Source organism: Oncorhynchus keta, chromosome 10 (genome assembly GCF_023373465.1).
Source record: "Oncorhynchus keta strain PuntledgeMale-10-30-2019 chromosome 10, Oket_V2, whole genome shotgun sequence".
In the NCBI taxonomy this organism is placed as follows: Eukaryota; Metazoa; Chordata; class Actinopteri; order Salmoniformes; family Salmonidae; genus Oncorhynchus; species Oncorhynchus keta.
Genome location: NC_068430.1, coordinates 6,227,813 through 6,245,019, shown reverse-complemented (window position 1 = coordinate 6,245,019; position 17,207 = coordinate 6,227,813). Strand labels below are relative to the sequence as shown.

The following is a 17,207-nucleotide window of genomic DNA, read 5'->3' as shown; positions in this document are numbered from 1 at the left end:
TTACTGTGAGCGTCGAGAAAGAGGCTTCATTTTTCATTAAATGCCGCAGTCTTAATTTTCTCTAAACTTGATCCATAAACTAATACCGTGCTGCTGTGGGGCCTGTCATCAATAATTGTCGCTGGAGTTCTGTTCCTTATGCCTACCCTATTAGATAAAACACTTCAGCTATCTATTCCCCGACACCCACAGGAACACACACACACACACACACCGTATTCCAACAGCCTCGTCAACACACCAGAAATTGGGCAACACAATGATCTGTCTTTGTCACAGTCAGGGGAAGAGTGTTCTTCTCTCTCTGCTCCCAGCTTTAGATTCAGCATTGTTATATTGTTAATCTATAGCCTTCAGAGAGAAGGAGAGTGACAAAGGGACAAAGTCAGTGTTTATCTGGCGCTAGCTAGTGCAGTCGAGTACGGCTGGCGGCTTTTGTTCTTCCTCGTGTGTTTCCTTTCACACAGAAAGACGACTCACTTCAATTGTGCTACCGTCACCTGTTTGAGCAGTGTGTGTTCCTGTGGGTTGTGTGTTTGTTCCTGTGGGTTGTGTGTGTGTTCCTGTGGGTTGTGTGTGTTCCTGTGGGTTGTGTGTGTGTGTGTGTTCCTGTGGGTTGTGTGTGTGTGTTCCTGTGGGTTGTGTGTGTGTGTGTGAGTGTGTGTTTTGCCACAGAGGAGGCTGGTGGGAGGAGCTATAGGAGGACAGGCTCATTGTTATTGGGCTGGGATGGAATAAATGGAATGGTATTAATCGTGGTTTCCAACCCGAACCACCTCCTCTGCTGGCCTTCGCAGATTCTGCCTTTTAAACTCCTGAATTTAGTGGACGGCAACCTTTTCCATTTGGCGTGCCAAGTTATCTTACCATTTCAACTGATCTGCGTGCCAAGTTATCTTACCATTTCAACTGATCTGCGTGCCAAGTTATCTTACCATTTCAACGTGCCAAGATATCTTACCATTTCTACTGACGTGCCAAGATAACTTACCCTAAGTTATCTTACCATTTCAACTGATCTGCTAAGTGTCTTACCATTTCACTGAGTTATCTTACCATTTCAACTGATCTACTGATCTGCGTGCAAGTTATCTTACCATTTCTACTGATCTGCGTGCCAAGATATCTTACCATTTCTACTGATCTGCGTGCCAAGTTATCTTACCATTTCTACTGATCTGCGTGCCAAGTTATCTTACCATTTCTACTGATCTGCGTGCCAAGATATCTTACCATTTCTACTGATCTGCGTGCCAAGTTATCTTACCATTTCTACTGATCTGCGTGCCAAGTTATCTTACCATTTCTACTGATCTGCGTGCCAAGATATCTTACCATTTCTACTGATCTGCGTGCCAAGATATCTTATTTGATCAATCTATTAACTTGGGTCTGGCCTGAAGTTATGATTAAACTTGCAACATTGGATAAAATATACTGAAAAAAAATAAAAAATAGCCTACATAAAGGTTTCTGGCTATAAATCCAGTGATGGCCTGTCTGCAAGGAACTTGAAACAGACAGACGGACTAAACAGCATTGATAAAATATACGGGGATATTTGCTGTAGGCAAGTAATTAGGTAAGTCTATATGTTTCCACCAGATCAGAAAATGTATTATTTTTCTCCTTTCATGCTGAGTGGTTATCGAAAGGGAGAAAGCTGGAAAGATTTTTTTAAATAGGCCACATTGAGGAACCATTTTCAGTCTCAATGGCTGTAAAAAAACAAACTTTGTTTACTTGCTTTTTTGAAGCGAAGAAAAAATGCCTTTGAGACACTCCACTGTGATGGTGAGATAAGACAATCAGAAATACTAGCAGATCCCCAAAAGGGGCACATTTATAGGCCTCCACTTGCGCGCAGGCCAGGTAGCCTATAGGCCTATTTCTATACATAATCAGGTGTGTGTCCTTACTCAAGATTGACAGGAGCGCACTAAACAAAAGACAATGAATTAATTGACAACTCGTAAAATGGAGTGAGATAAATCAAAACCTTTGCCTCACAACAACGTGTCCTCTCCAACAATGAGAACAGTCAAATTGAATTGTTTGAACAGAAATGACCTTAACCAAACAAACATTGTAGATTAGAAATGATGGTAATAAATGGTAAATATACTACTGGTGATACTGGTGTACCCCCCCCCGCAGCCTACACAATGGATTAGTCCACTCAGACAGGCCTACACAATGGATTAGTCCACTCAGACAGACCTACACAATGGATTAGTCCACTCAGACAGACCTACACAATGGATTAGTCCACTCAGACAGACCTACACAATGGATTAGTCCACTCAGACAGACCTACACAATGGATTAGTCCACTCAGACAGACCTACACAATGGATTAGTCCACTCAGACAGACCTACACAATGGATTAGTCCACTCAGACAGACCTACACAATGGATTAGTCCACTCAGACAGACCTACACAATGGATTAGTCCACTCAGACAGGCCTACACAATGGATTAGTCCACTCAGACAGACCTACACAATGGATTAGTCCACTCAGACAGGCCTACACAATGGATTAGTCATTTACATTTACATTTAAGTCATTTAGCAGACGCTCTTATCCAGACCTACACAATGGATTAGTCCACACAGATAGACCTACACAATGGATTAGTCCAATCAGACAGGCATGTCTCGTGTGCCATAATTTAAAAATATATATATTTGCCACAGCTCGACTAAAACAAAATCTTGGTTGACCAACAGCCTATCGAACAGCCTAAATGCGGACAGCCCTAGACCAGAGTAATCGGTGTAACCTCAGACTCTGGAAGGGCATCAGAGTCTGTGTTGACAGATCCACCCATCTCCAGTATATAAACTCGCTACACACTACTCTCCTCTCCTACTTCTCCCCTCTCTTCTCTTCCCTCCGCTCCTGTCCTCTCCAAAAGCTCCTCTCCCCATGTCCCCCCTCTCCTCATGTCCCCCTTCCTCCCTCCTCTACTCTCTCCCCCTTCCCTTCCCTTCCCTTCCCTTCCCTTCCCTTCCCCCCTCTCCTTCCCCCTTCCTCCCTCCTCTCTCTTCCTCCTTCCCTTCCCTCCCTCTCCTCCTGTCCCCCTTCCTCCCCCTCTCCTCTCTCCCCCTTCCCTTCCCTCCCTCCTTCCCTTCCCTTCCCTTCCTTCCCTTCCCTTCCCTTCCCTTCCCTTCCCTTTCCTTCCCTTCCCTTCCTCTTCTCTTCTCTTCCCTTCTCCTCCCTCTACTCTCCTCTCCTTCCTTCTCCTCCCTTCCTTCCTCTTCCTTCTTCCCCCCCTCTCATGTCCCCCTTCCTCCCTCCTCTTCTTCCCTTCCTTCCCTTCCCTTCCCTTCCCTTCCCTTCCCTTCCCCTTCCTTCCCTTCCCTTTCCTCTTCCCTCTTCTCTTCTCCTTTCCTCTCCTCTCTTCTCTTCTCCTCTCCTCCCCTCTCCTCTCCTCTCCTCCTCTCATCTCCTCTTCCCTCCTCTCCTGTCCTTTCCAAATCCCCTCCCTCATGGCCCCCTCTCCTCATGTCCCTTCCTCCCTTCCTGTACTCCTTCCTTCCTTCCCTTTCCTTCCTTCCTCTCCTTCCTTCCTCTCCTCTCCTCTCCTCTCCTTCTCTTCTCTTCTCTTCTCTTCTCTTCTCTTCTCTTCCCTCCTCTCCTGTCCTCTCAATTCAAGGGCTTTATTGGCATGGGAAACATGTGTTAACATTGCCCAAGTGAGGTAGATAATATATAAAGTGAATATATAAAGTGACATAAACAATAAAAATTAACAGTAAACATTACACATACAGAAGTTTCAAAACAATAAAGACATTACAAATGTCATATTATATATATATACAGTGTTTTAACAATGTACAAATGGTAAAGGACACAAGATAAAATAAATAAGCATAAATATGGGTTGTATTTACAATGGTGTGTGTTCTTCACTGGTTGCCCTTTTCTCGTGGCAACAGGTCACAAATCTTGCTGCTGTGATGGCACACTGTGGAATTTCACCCAGTAGATATGGGAGTTTATCAAAATTGGATCTCTCCCCTTCTTTCCTCTCCTGTCCTCTCTCCATACTCCTGACCCCATCCCTCCCCATCCCATCTTCTCTCCCTCCTCTCCTCTCCTCTCCCTCTCCTCCTCCTCTCCTCTCCCTCCTCTCCTCTCCTCTCCTCTCCTCTCCTCTCCTCTCCTCTCCTCTCCTCTCCTCTCCTCTCCTCCTCCCCTCCCTCCTCTCCTCCTCCTCCTCTCCCCTCCCCTCCCTCCCCTCCTCTCCTCCTCCCTCTCCTCTCCTCTCCTCCTCCCTCTCCCCTCCCCTCCCCTCCCCTCCCCTCCCCTCCCTCCCTCTCCTCCTCTCCTCTCCTCCCTCCTCTCCTCTCCTCCCCTCCTCTCCTCTCCCTCTCCTCTCCTCTCCTCTCCCCTCCCTCCCCTCCTCTCCTCTCCTCCCCTCTCCCTCCCCTCCCCTCCCCTCTCCTCTCCCTCCCCTCCCCTCCTTTCCCCCCCTCCCCTCCCCTCTCTCCTCTCCTCTCCTCTCCTCTCCTTTCCTCCCTCCCTCCCCTCCCTCCTCTCCTCTCCTCTCTCCTCTCATCTCATCTCCTCTCCTCTCTCCCCTCCCTCCCCTCCCCTCCTCTCCTCTCTCCTCTCCTCTCCTCTCCTCTCCTCTCCGCTCCCTCCAAGCCCCTCAGCCGTATTAGCCTCTGCATGCTGTGATAAAGCACTCGACACAGCTATAATCCAGATGCCAGAGGGCTTTAAAATCTTCCAAGTCACCTATCAAATGAGAGGATTTAGCCGTGACGCTAGGCTAGCTACCTAACTTTGGAAGCTCAGTCATCTGTTTTTTATTTTGTTCTCGTCTTAACGTCATCGTTCCCCCAAAATCAGCTCAGCCTTACAAGCATCAAAGTGTGTTACACATGGCAGGAGATGGAGCGCTGACACCTCACCGTGGAAGAGTCAAACTATCGTCACTGACTGTTCCCGAACCATTTGGGAATATTGGTCAAATGTTGGCTTGGTTTTAAAAAACCCCATATGTTGTGGGGAAATTACAATTGCTTGAAGCACCTTTTCAGTTACTTTCCCAACTAAACGTTGACAAAAATGTGGAAAAAGTATACAGGGGCAAAGTAGCAAAGTAACAATCCACGCAGAATGTTCCCCTCCAATCTGAGTATGAAGAGCTGGGAGAAAAGTCAGGTTGGCAGGTTGTTCCCATACAACTCCACACTGCTCTACCAAGCAAAACGACAGTAACTGCTCATAGCGTGGAAATTAGGAAAAATTGCTTTTATTTACCTTGGTTTTCACAGTAACTTTTTATCCAGTTACTGCTAACATGACCCCCTATTTTCTCCTGAACACAATACAATAGAGGCAGGATACTTGTCCACAGGATTAAGGATGTATTTAATGTAGCAAAAATTACATTAACTCATTTTAGATCAAACGAGCAGGTGCTGCCTTTCTGCTTGGTACTGCAGTATGCACAAGGGCCACTTCTAACAATCTCCATTGTTACAGAAACACCTTTACTTGAAGAACAGTGTGTGTGTGTGTGTGTGTGTGTGTGTGTGTGTGTGTGTGTGTGTGTGTGTGTGTGTGTGTGTGTGTGTGTGTGTGTGTGTGTGTGTGTGTGTGTGTGTGTGTGCGTGCGTGCGTGCATGCATGTGTGTATGTGTGTGTGTGGGTGCGTGCGTGTGATTCTGGGATCACATTCAGATATCAATTAGCAGTCATCACAAATACAGGGAGACAAACAATGAGTTGGCAAGGTGCACCGCTGCAGGTATACCCTACCCCTACCTCTACCTCTACCCCTACCTCTACCCCTACCTCTACCTCTACCTCTACCTCTACCTCTACCTCTACCCCTACCCCTACCTCTACCCCTACCCCTACCTCTACCCCTACCCCTACCTCTACCTCTACCCCTACCTCTACCCCTACCCCTACCTCTACCTCTACCCCTACCTCTACCCCTGCCCCCCTACCCCTACCTCTACCCCTACCCCTACCCCTACCTCTACCTCTACCTCTACCCCTACCTCTACCCCTACCTCTACCCCTACCTCTACCCCTACCCCTACCTCTACCTCTACCCCTACCTCTACCCCTACCTCTACCCCTACCTCTACCTCTACCTCTACCCCTACCTCTACCTCTACCTCTACCTCTACCCCTACCTCTACCTCTACCTCTACCTCTACCTCTACCTCTACCCCTACCTCTACCTCTACCCCTACCTCTACCTCTACCTCTACCTCTACCTTGTCCTTCTGTAGCTCAGTTGGTAGAGCATGGCGCTTGTAACGCCAGGGTAGTGGGTTCGATCCCCGGGACCACCCATACGTAGAATGTATGCACACATGACTGTAAGTCGCTTTGGATAAAAGCGTCTGCTAAATGGCATATATTATTATTATATATTATTATTATTATTATTATATTATTTACCTCTACCCCTACCTCTACCTCTACCCCTACCTCTACCCCTACCTCTACCTCTACCTCTACCTCTACCTTTACCTCTACCTTTACCTCTACCTCTACCTCTACCCACAGAGACTGGCCTGATGATAAATTGCAGCTCTACCTCTACCTCTACCTCTACCTCTACCTCTACCTCTACCTCTACCTCTACCTTTACCTCTACCTCTACCCACAGAGACTGGCCTGATGATAAATTGCAGCTCAACCTCTACCTCTACCTCTACCTCTACCCACAGAGACTGGCCTGATGATAAATTGCAGCTCTACCTCTACCTCTACCTCTACCCCTACCTCTACCTCTACCTCTACCCCTACCTCTACCTCTACCTCTACCTCTACCCCTACCTCTACCTCTACCTCTACCTCTACCCCTACCTCTACCTCTACCCCTACCTCTACCTCTACCTCTACCCCTACCTCTACCTCTACCTCTACCTCTACCTTTACCTCTACCCCTACCTCTACCTCTACCTCTACCCCTACCTCTACCCCTACCTCTACCTCTACCTCTACCTTTACCTCTACCTTTACCTCTACCTCTACCTCTACCCACAGAGACTGGCCTGATGATAAATTGCAGCTCTACCTCTACCTCTACCTCTACCTCTACCTCTACCCACAGAGACTGGCCTGATGATAAATTGCAGCTCTACCTCTACCTCTACCTCTACCTTTACCTCTACCTCTACCTTTAAACCTCTACCTCTACCTCTACCTCTACCTTTAAACCTCTACCTCTACCTCTACCCACAGAGACTGGCCTGATGATAAATTGCAGCTCTACCTCAACCCACAGAGAGTAAATACACCAACAAACCTGGCAAACCACACAGGCAAACACACTACAAGTAACAGTACCACAATAACAACATCACCATACTTAACACTACCATACATAACAACACTACCATACACAACACTACCATACACAACACTACCATACATAACAACACTACCATACATAACACTACTACCATACATAACACTACTACCATACATAACACTACCATACATAACACTACTACCATACATAACACTACTACCATACATAACACTACCATACATAACAACACTACCATACATAACACTACTACCATACATAACACTACTACCATACATAACACTACCATACATAACAACACTACCATACATAACACTACTACCATACATAACAACACTACCATACACAACACTACCATACACAACACTACCATACATAACAACACTACCATACACAACACTACCATACATAACACTACTACCATACATAACAACACTACCATACACAACACTACCATACATAACAACACTACCATACACAACACTACCATACACAACACTACCATACATAACACTACCATACATAACAACACTACCATACACAACACTACCATACATAACAACACTACCATACACAACACTACCATACACAACACTACCATACATAACACTACCATACATAACAACACAACCATACACAACACTACCATACATAACAACACTACCATACACAACACTACCATACATAACAACACTACCATACATAACACTACCATACATAACAACACTACCACACATAACAACACTTCCATACATAACAACACTACCATACATAACACTACCATACACAACAACACTACCATACATAACAACACTAACATACATAACAACACTACCATACATAACACTACCATACATAACAACACTACCACACATAACAACACCACCATACATAACAACACTACCATACATAACAACACTAGCATACATAACACTACCATACATAACAACACTACCATACACAACAACACTACCATACATAACAACACTACCATACATAACAACACTACCATACACAACAACACTACCATACATAACAACACTACCATACATAACAACACTACCATACATAACAACACTACCATACACAACAACACTACCATACATAACAACACTACCATACATAACAACACTACCATACACAACAACACTACCATACATAACAACACTACCACACATAACAACACTACCATACATAACAACACTACCATACATAACAACACTACCATACATAACAACACTACCACACATAACACCACACATAACACTACCATACATAACAACAATACCATACATAACACTACCATACATAACAACACAACCATACACAACACTACCACACAGTCAAAACTGTTCGCTGCTCTGGCCCCCCAATGGTGGAACAAACTCCCTCACGACGCCAGGACAGCGGAGTCAATCACCACCTTCCGGAGACTCCTGAAACCCCACCTCTTTAAGGAATACCTAGGATAGGATAAGTAATCCTTCTCACCCCCCTTTAAGATTTAGATGCACTATTGTAAAGTGACTATTCTACTGGATGTCATAAGGTGAATGCACCAATTTGTAAGTCGCTCTGGATAAGAGCGTCTGCTAAATGACTTAAATGTAAATGTAAATGTAACACTACCATACATAACAACACTACCATACATAACACTACCATACATAACACTACCATACATAACAACACTACCATACATAACAACACTACCATACACAACAACACTACCATACATAACAACACTACCACACATAACACTACCATACACAACAACACTACCATACATAACAACACCACCATACATAACAACACTACCATACACAACAACACTACCATACACAACAACACTACCATACATAACAACACTACCATACATAACAACACTACCATACATAACAACACTACCATACATAACAACACTACCATACATAACAACACTACCATACACAACAACACTACCATACATAACAACACTACCATACATAACAACACTACCATACACAACAACACTACCATACATAACACTACCATACATAACAACACCACCATACATAACAACACGACCATACATAACAACACTACCATACATAACACTACCATACATAACACTACCATACATAACAACACTACCATACATAACAACACTACCATACATAACAACACTACCATACATAACAACACTACCATACATAACAACACTACCATACACAACAACACTACCATACATAACAACACTACCATACATAACAACACTACCATACATAACAACACTACCATACATAACACTACCATACATAACAACACTACCACACATAACAACACCACCATACATAACAACACTACCATACATAACAACACTAGCATACATAACACTACCATACATAACAACACTACCATACATAACAACACTACCATACACAACACTACCATACATAACAACACTACCATACATAACACTACCATACATAACACTACCATACATAACAACACTACCACACATAACAACACTTCCATACATAACAACACTACCATACATAACACTACCATACACAACAACACTACCATACATAACAACACTACCATACATAACAACACTACCATACATAACACTACCATACATAACAACACTACCACACATAACAACACCACCATACATAACAACACTACCATACACAACAACACTACCATACATAACAACACTACCATACATAACAACACTACCATACACAACAACACTACCATACATAACAACACTACCACACATAACAACACTACCATACATAACAACACTACCATACATAACAACACTACCATACATAACAACACTACCACACATAACACCACACATAACACTACCATACATAACAACAATACCATACATAACACTACCATACATAACAACACAACCATACACAACACTACCACACATTCAAAACTGTTCGCTGCTCTGGCCCCCCAATGGTGGAACAAACTCCCTCACGACGCCAGGACAGCGGAGTCAATCACCACCTTCCGGAGACTCCTGAAACCCCACCTCTTTAAGGAATACCTAGGATAGGATAAGTAATCCTTCTCACCCCCCCCCCTTTAAGATTTAGATGCACTATTGTAAAGTGACTATTCTACTGGATGTCATAAGGTGAATGCACCAATTTGTAAGTCGCTCTGGATAAGAGCGTCTGCTAAATGACTTAAATGTAAATGTAAATGTAACACTACCATACATAACAACACTACCATACATAACACTACCATACATAACACTACCATACATAACAACACTACCATACATAACAACACTACCATACACAACAACACTACCATACATAACAACACTACCACACATAACACTACCATACACAACAACACTACCATACATAACAACACCACCATACATAACAACACTACCATACACAACAACACTACCATACACAACAACACTACCATACATAACAACACTACCATACATAACAACACTACCATACATAACAACACTACCATACATAACAACACTACCATACATAACAACACTACCATACACAACAACACTACCATACATAACAACACTACCATACATAACAACACTACCATACACAACAACACTACCATACATAACAACACTACCATACATAACACTACCATACATAACAACACTACCATACACAACAACACTACCATACATAACACTACCATACATAACAACACCACCATACATAACAACACGACCATACATAACAACACTACCATACATAACACTACCATACATAACAACACTACCATACATAACAACACTACCATACATAACAACACTACCATACATAACAACACTACCATACACAACAACACTACCATACATAACAACACTACCATACATAACAACACTACCATACACAACAACACTACCATACATAACAACACTACCATACATAACACTACCATACATAACAACACTACCATACACAACAACACTACCATACATAACGACACTACCATACATAACAACACTACCATACACAACAACACTACCATACATAACAACACTACCATACATAACACTACCATACATAACACTACCATACATAACAACACTACCATACACAACAACACTACCATACATAACAACGCTACCATACATAACACTACCATACATAACACTACCATACATAACAACACTACCATACATAACACTACCATACATAACAACACTACCATACATAACACTACCATACATAACAACACTACCATACATAACACTACCATACATAACAACACTACCATACATAACAACACTACCATACATAACAACACTACCATACATAACACTACCATACATAACAACACTACCACACATAACACTACCATACACAACAACACTACCATACATAACAACACTACCATACATAACACTACCATACATAACAACACTACCATACATAACAACACTACCATACACAACAACACTACCATACACAACAACACTACCATACACAACAACACTACCATACACAACAACACTACCATACATAACAACACTACCATACATAACACTACCATACGTAACACTACCATACATAACAACACTACCATACATAACAACACTACCATACACAACAACACTACCATACATAACAACACTACCATACATAACACTACCATACATAACAACACTACCATACATAACAACACTACCATACATAACAACACTACCATACATAACAACACTACCATACATAACACTACCATACATAACAACACTACCATACGTCCACTATGAAGCCTATGGGTATGTAAAATGAGGGAAACTAATTGTATGGCACTAGTATTATTTGAAATTAACATCATGTGTTCTTCCTCTCCTAGCAACCATCACAGTCCCGCTGACTGTGTTAGCACACTGAGCTAAAGACAGATACTGTTGTTGGGGGCGTTCTTGTTCCACAACATCACGTATCTCTAAATTGATGCTGTACTCTGGTGAGATTGAAGGATGAGAGGGAGGGATTAGACAGAGGCATGTGACTGGGTGTGAACTCCTGCTTTATTTTTATTTTTTTGTTGTCAAAGCCACGCTCGACACGGTATGTTGGAAGTGACAAAAGGTTGGCTGGACGTTTTTTTCCCGCCTTCACAGCAGTGTCACCACGGATTACTGTCTGTATCACAGCAGCTCTCTCTGTGTGTGCGTGCGTGCGTGTGTGTGTGTGTGTGTAGGCGTGTGTGTGTGTGTGAGAGAGAGATATGTTACAGCTTCCTTCACTGAGGAACTTGCCGAGGAACAGTGTTTATACAACAGCTATACCAGCAATGTATCATCGTAGTCTTTCTCAGCACGCCACACTCTGTTCAGCCTCTCTCTTGAGGATATAATGGCCATATGAGGATTGTAGAGGTAAAAAGGAGGGGTTTAATGTAGGTCCCTGGTATTACTGCTTAGTTAAACACAGTAACACATATTTCAGAAACCTTCATAGCCATTCAATATACAATTTAAGCGCAGAGCAAATTCCTGTGTTAATAACCTCTTGCTACCCCCTGGTCTGTCTGTCTTCGTTGCTCCAGATCTGGATTAATGTTCCAGGTGCCTGAAGCTCCACAGGACGGGGTAAACCATTCCTGATGCCAGGGGGTGCCAGGGGGCGCCTGGGGTTCCACAGGACGGGGTAAACCATTCCTGATGCCAGGGGGTGCCTGGGGCTCCACAGGACGGGGTAAACCATTCCTGATGCCAGGGGGTGCCTGGGGCTCCACAGGACGGGGTAAACCATTCCTGATGCCAGGGGGTGCCTGGGGCTCCACAGGACGGGGTAAACCATTCCTGATGCCAGGGGGTTCATGGGGGCGCCTGGGGCTCCACAGGACGGGGTAACCCATTCCTGATGCCAGGGGGCGCCTGGGGCTCCACAGGACGGGGTAAACCATTCCTGATGCCAGGGGGTGCCTGGGGCTCCACAGGACGGGGTAAACCATTCCTGATGCCAGGGGGTGCCTGGGGCTCCACAGGACGGGGTAAACCATTCCTGATGCCAGGGGGTGCCTGGGGCTCCACAGGACGGGGTAAACCATTCCTGATGCCAGGGGGTGCCTGGGGCTCCACAGGACGGGGCAAACCATTCCTGATGCCAGGGGGTGCTTGGAGCTCCACAGGACGGGGTAAACCATTCCTGATGCCAGGGGGCGCCTGGGGCTCCACAGGACGGGGTAAACCATTCCTGATGCCTGGGGGTGCCTGGGGCTCCACAGGACGGGGTAAACCATTCCTGATGCCTGGGGGTGCCTGGGGCTCCACAGGACGGGGTAAACCATTCCTGATGCCTGGGGGGGCCTTTGGCTCCACAGGACGGGGTAAACCATTCCTGATGCCTGGGGGTGCCTGGGGCTCCACAGGATGGGGTAAATCATTCCTGATGCCTGGAGGTGCCTGGGGCTCCACAGGACGGGGTAAACCATTCCTGATGCCTGGGGGTGCCTGGGGCTCCACAGGACGGGGTAAACCATTCCTGATGCCTGGGGGTGCCTGGGGTTCCACAGGATGGAGTAAACCATTCCTGATGCCTGGGGGTGCCTGGGGCTCCACAGGACGGGGTAAACCATTCCTGATGCCAGGGGGCCTGGGGGTGCCTGGGGCTCCACAGGACGGGGTAAACCTATCCTGATGCCTGGGGGGGCCTGAGGCTCCACAGGACGGGGTAAACCATTCCTGATGCCAGGGGGCGCCACCATGTTTCATGGTTTGTTTACACAGCAGTATTTGAACTGGTATTTGGTTTCCAATGGAGTTATTCTATTGGCTCAGATAAACTGGTACTACGTTTCCCATGGAGTTATTCTATTGGCTCAGATAAACTGGTACTACGTTTCCCATGGAGTTATTCTATTGGCTCAGTTAAACTGGTACTACGTTTCCCATGGAGTTATTCTATTGGCTCAGTTAAACTGGTATTACGTTTCCCATGGAGTTATTCTATTGGCTCAGATAAACTGGTACTACGTTTCCCATGGAGCTATTCTATTGGCTCAGATAAACTGGTACTACATTTCCCATGGGGAGGGGGAGTATTTATGTCTGTAATAAAGCCCTTTTGTGGGGGGAAAACTAATTCTGATTGGCTGGGCCTGGCTCCCCAGTGCGTTGTCCTGGCTGCCAAGTGGGTGTGCCCCTGCCCTTCCAAGCCCACCCATGGCTCTGCCTCGACCCAGTCATGTAAAATCTATTGATTATGGCCTAATTAATTTATTTCAATTGACTGATTTCCTTATTATGAACTGCAACTCAGTAAAATCTTTGAAATTGTTGCATGTTGCTGTCACGAATATTACCGAAGGTGACTCCCATTCTTGTTCGGGTGGAGCTCGGCGGTCGTCGTCGCCGGTCTACTAGCTATCACCGATCCGTTGTTCTGTGTTCCTTTGGTTTTGTCTGATTGGTATGACCTGTTTCTTGTTTGGTTGTTAGGGTGGGGTTATATAAGTTTGTTCAGCCCGCTTCTGTTTCGTGCGGGCTTGTTCGTCTGTTCTGTGTTTGAGTGTATTTTGTTTGCATTTTGGGTTTCGCGCTGTCCGTTTATATTTCTGTTCATTTGTTTTCCTACTTTTGTTCATGTTATATTTCCTGGACATTAAAGCGTGTTTTTTCCCACATATTTTGCTCTCTGCGCCTGACTCCACACCTCTTCACTCATTTAGCGTAACAGTTGCGTTCATATTTTTTGTTCAGTATAATTTCACACATATAACAACTGATGTAATAAAAAGCGTTCTGTTTTATAGTTGTAGCACATATACACACACACCAGCTATAAAATGTATTCAACACTTTTGTTGTTTTTAATCATTATTTTTGTTTAATAACAGCAGTGACATAAACTAGTGAAAATGCTATGGTGTTATTTGAAGAAGAAAAAAATGAATTCTAATATTACCTAAGACCATCTTTAAACACAAACAAATGATTATTTTTGCGATAGCGTATATGAAAATGTATTAATTACACTGTTAAAATGTTGCAGTCAGAATGATTGCTTGAAGGGGGGAGGTGTGGGGGGGTTCCCCCGAGGCCCAGCGATTTTAGTGTTGTGTCATTCTACGCCATATAAGCAGTCAAGCCGTTATTAAGCCAGTGGAATACTGAATTCATATACTGTATGCCTACTGTGTAAATAAAGAGTAGAGTCTTTAGTACAATACAATAAAGCACGTTTATTGCCCACTCCCTTGTTCAACAGAAATGTGTAATTTTTTGTGTCGTCACATTATCCAACTCACAGGACGCTACACTGACGTACCAGACCTGGAAGCAGCACAGCACTATGTGCAGTCATAAATCAGCACCCATGGAGCAGGTTAGGGGTAAATGTCTTACAGGTTAAGGTTTAAGTGCTCTGTGAGTAGGCTATTAAAGGTCTGCCTAGAGTGTATTCTCCACTTCGCAGGATTTCCTCTTAAGTGTCATGGCTCGTGTCATGGCTCGTGGCCAGACTTCACACGCCAGTGGACCGTGAACTGTCTACCTATGGCATGAGATCAATAAACTATGGGAACTGTCTACCTATGGCATGAGATCAATAAACTATGTGAACTGTCTACCTATGGCATGAGATCAATAAACTATGGTAACTGTCTACCTATGGCATGAGATCAAAAAACTATGTGAACTGTCTACCTATGGCATGAGATCAACAAGACCTCTGCATCAACCCTGGCATGCTGTCAATTAACTTCTGGGCCACATCCTGACTGATGGCAGCCCATTCTTGCATAATCAATGCTTGGAGTTTGTCAGAATTTGTGGGGTTTTGTTTGTCCACCCACCTCTTGAGGATTGACCACAAGTTCTCAATGGGATTAAGGTCTGTGGAGTTTCCTGGCCATGGACCCAAAATATTGAATGTTTTGTTCCCCGAGCCACTTAGGTATCACTTTTGCCTTATGGCGAGGTGCTCCATCATGCTGGAAAAGGCATTGTTCGTCACCAAACTGTTCCTGGATGGTTGGGAGAAGATGCTCTCAGAAGGTGTGTTGGTTCCATTCCTAATTCATGGCTGTTTTCTTAGGCAAAATTGTGAGTGAGCCCATTCCCTTGGCTGAGAAGCAACCCTAAACATAAATGGTCTCAGGATGCTTTACTGTTGGCATGACACAGGACTGATTGTAGCGCTCACCTTGTCTTCTCCGGACAAGCTTTTTTCTAGATGCCCCAAACAATCGGAAAGGGGATTTATTAGAGAAAATGACTTTACCCCCGTCCTCAGCAGTCCAATCCCTGTACCTTTTGCAGAATATCAGTCTGTCCCTGATGTTTTTCCTGGAGAGAAGTGGCTTCTTTGCTGCCCTTCTTGACACCAGGCCATCCTCCAAAAGTCTTCGCCTCACTCTGCGTGCAGATGCACTCACACCTGCCATTCCTGAGCAAGCTCTGTACTGGTGGTGCCCCGATCCTGCAGCTGAATCAACTTTAGAAGACGGTCCTAGTGCTTGCTGGACTTTCTTGGGCGCCCTGAAGCCTTCTTCACAACAATTGAACCGCTCTCCTTGAAGTTCTTGATGATCTGATAAATGGTTGATTTAGGTGCAATCTTACTGGCAGCAATAGCCTTGCCTGTGAAGCCCTTTTTGTGCAAAGCATTGATGACGACACATGTTTCCTTGCAGGTAATCATGGTTGACAGAGGAAGAAAAATGGTTCCAAGCACCACCCTCCTTTTGAATCTTCCAGTTTGTTATTGAAACTCAATCAGCATGACAGAGTGATCTCCAGCCTTGTCCTCGTCAATACTCACACCTGTGTTAATGAGAGAACACTGACATGATGTCAGCTGGTCCTTTTGTGGCAGGGCAGAAATGCGGTGGAAATGTTCTTTGGGGATTCAGTTCATTTGCATGACAAAGAGG

At 44.5% G+C, this 17,207-nt stretch overlaps 2 protein-coding genes across 2 annotated transcripts in view; both read right to left on the bottom strand.

Annotated features, from left to right (window-relative positions):
- LOC118378225 (glutamate receptor-interacting protein 2-like) overlaps positions 1-13,132 on the bottom strand; it is a 185,390-nt gene extending 172,258 nt beyond the window's left edge. Inside the window, exon 1 of the mRNA XM_052528611.1 lies at positions 12,928-13,132. Within this exon, the coding sequence (XP_052384571.1) occupies positions 12,928-13,132 (205 nt within the window). The remainder of the gene's footprint in view (positions 1-12,927) is intronic.
- Positions 13,133-13,149: 17 nt separating this feature from the next.
- LOC127932604 (uncharacterized) lies at positions 13,150-14,046 on the bottom strand. Its single transcript, XM_052528610.1, has one exon. It carries the CDS (start codon positions 14,044-14,046, stop codon positions 13,150-13,152), a length of 897 nt encoding a protein of 298 aa, XP_052384570.1.
- Positions 14,047-17,207: the final 3,161 nt, after the last annotated feature.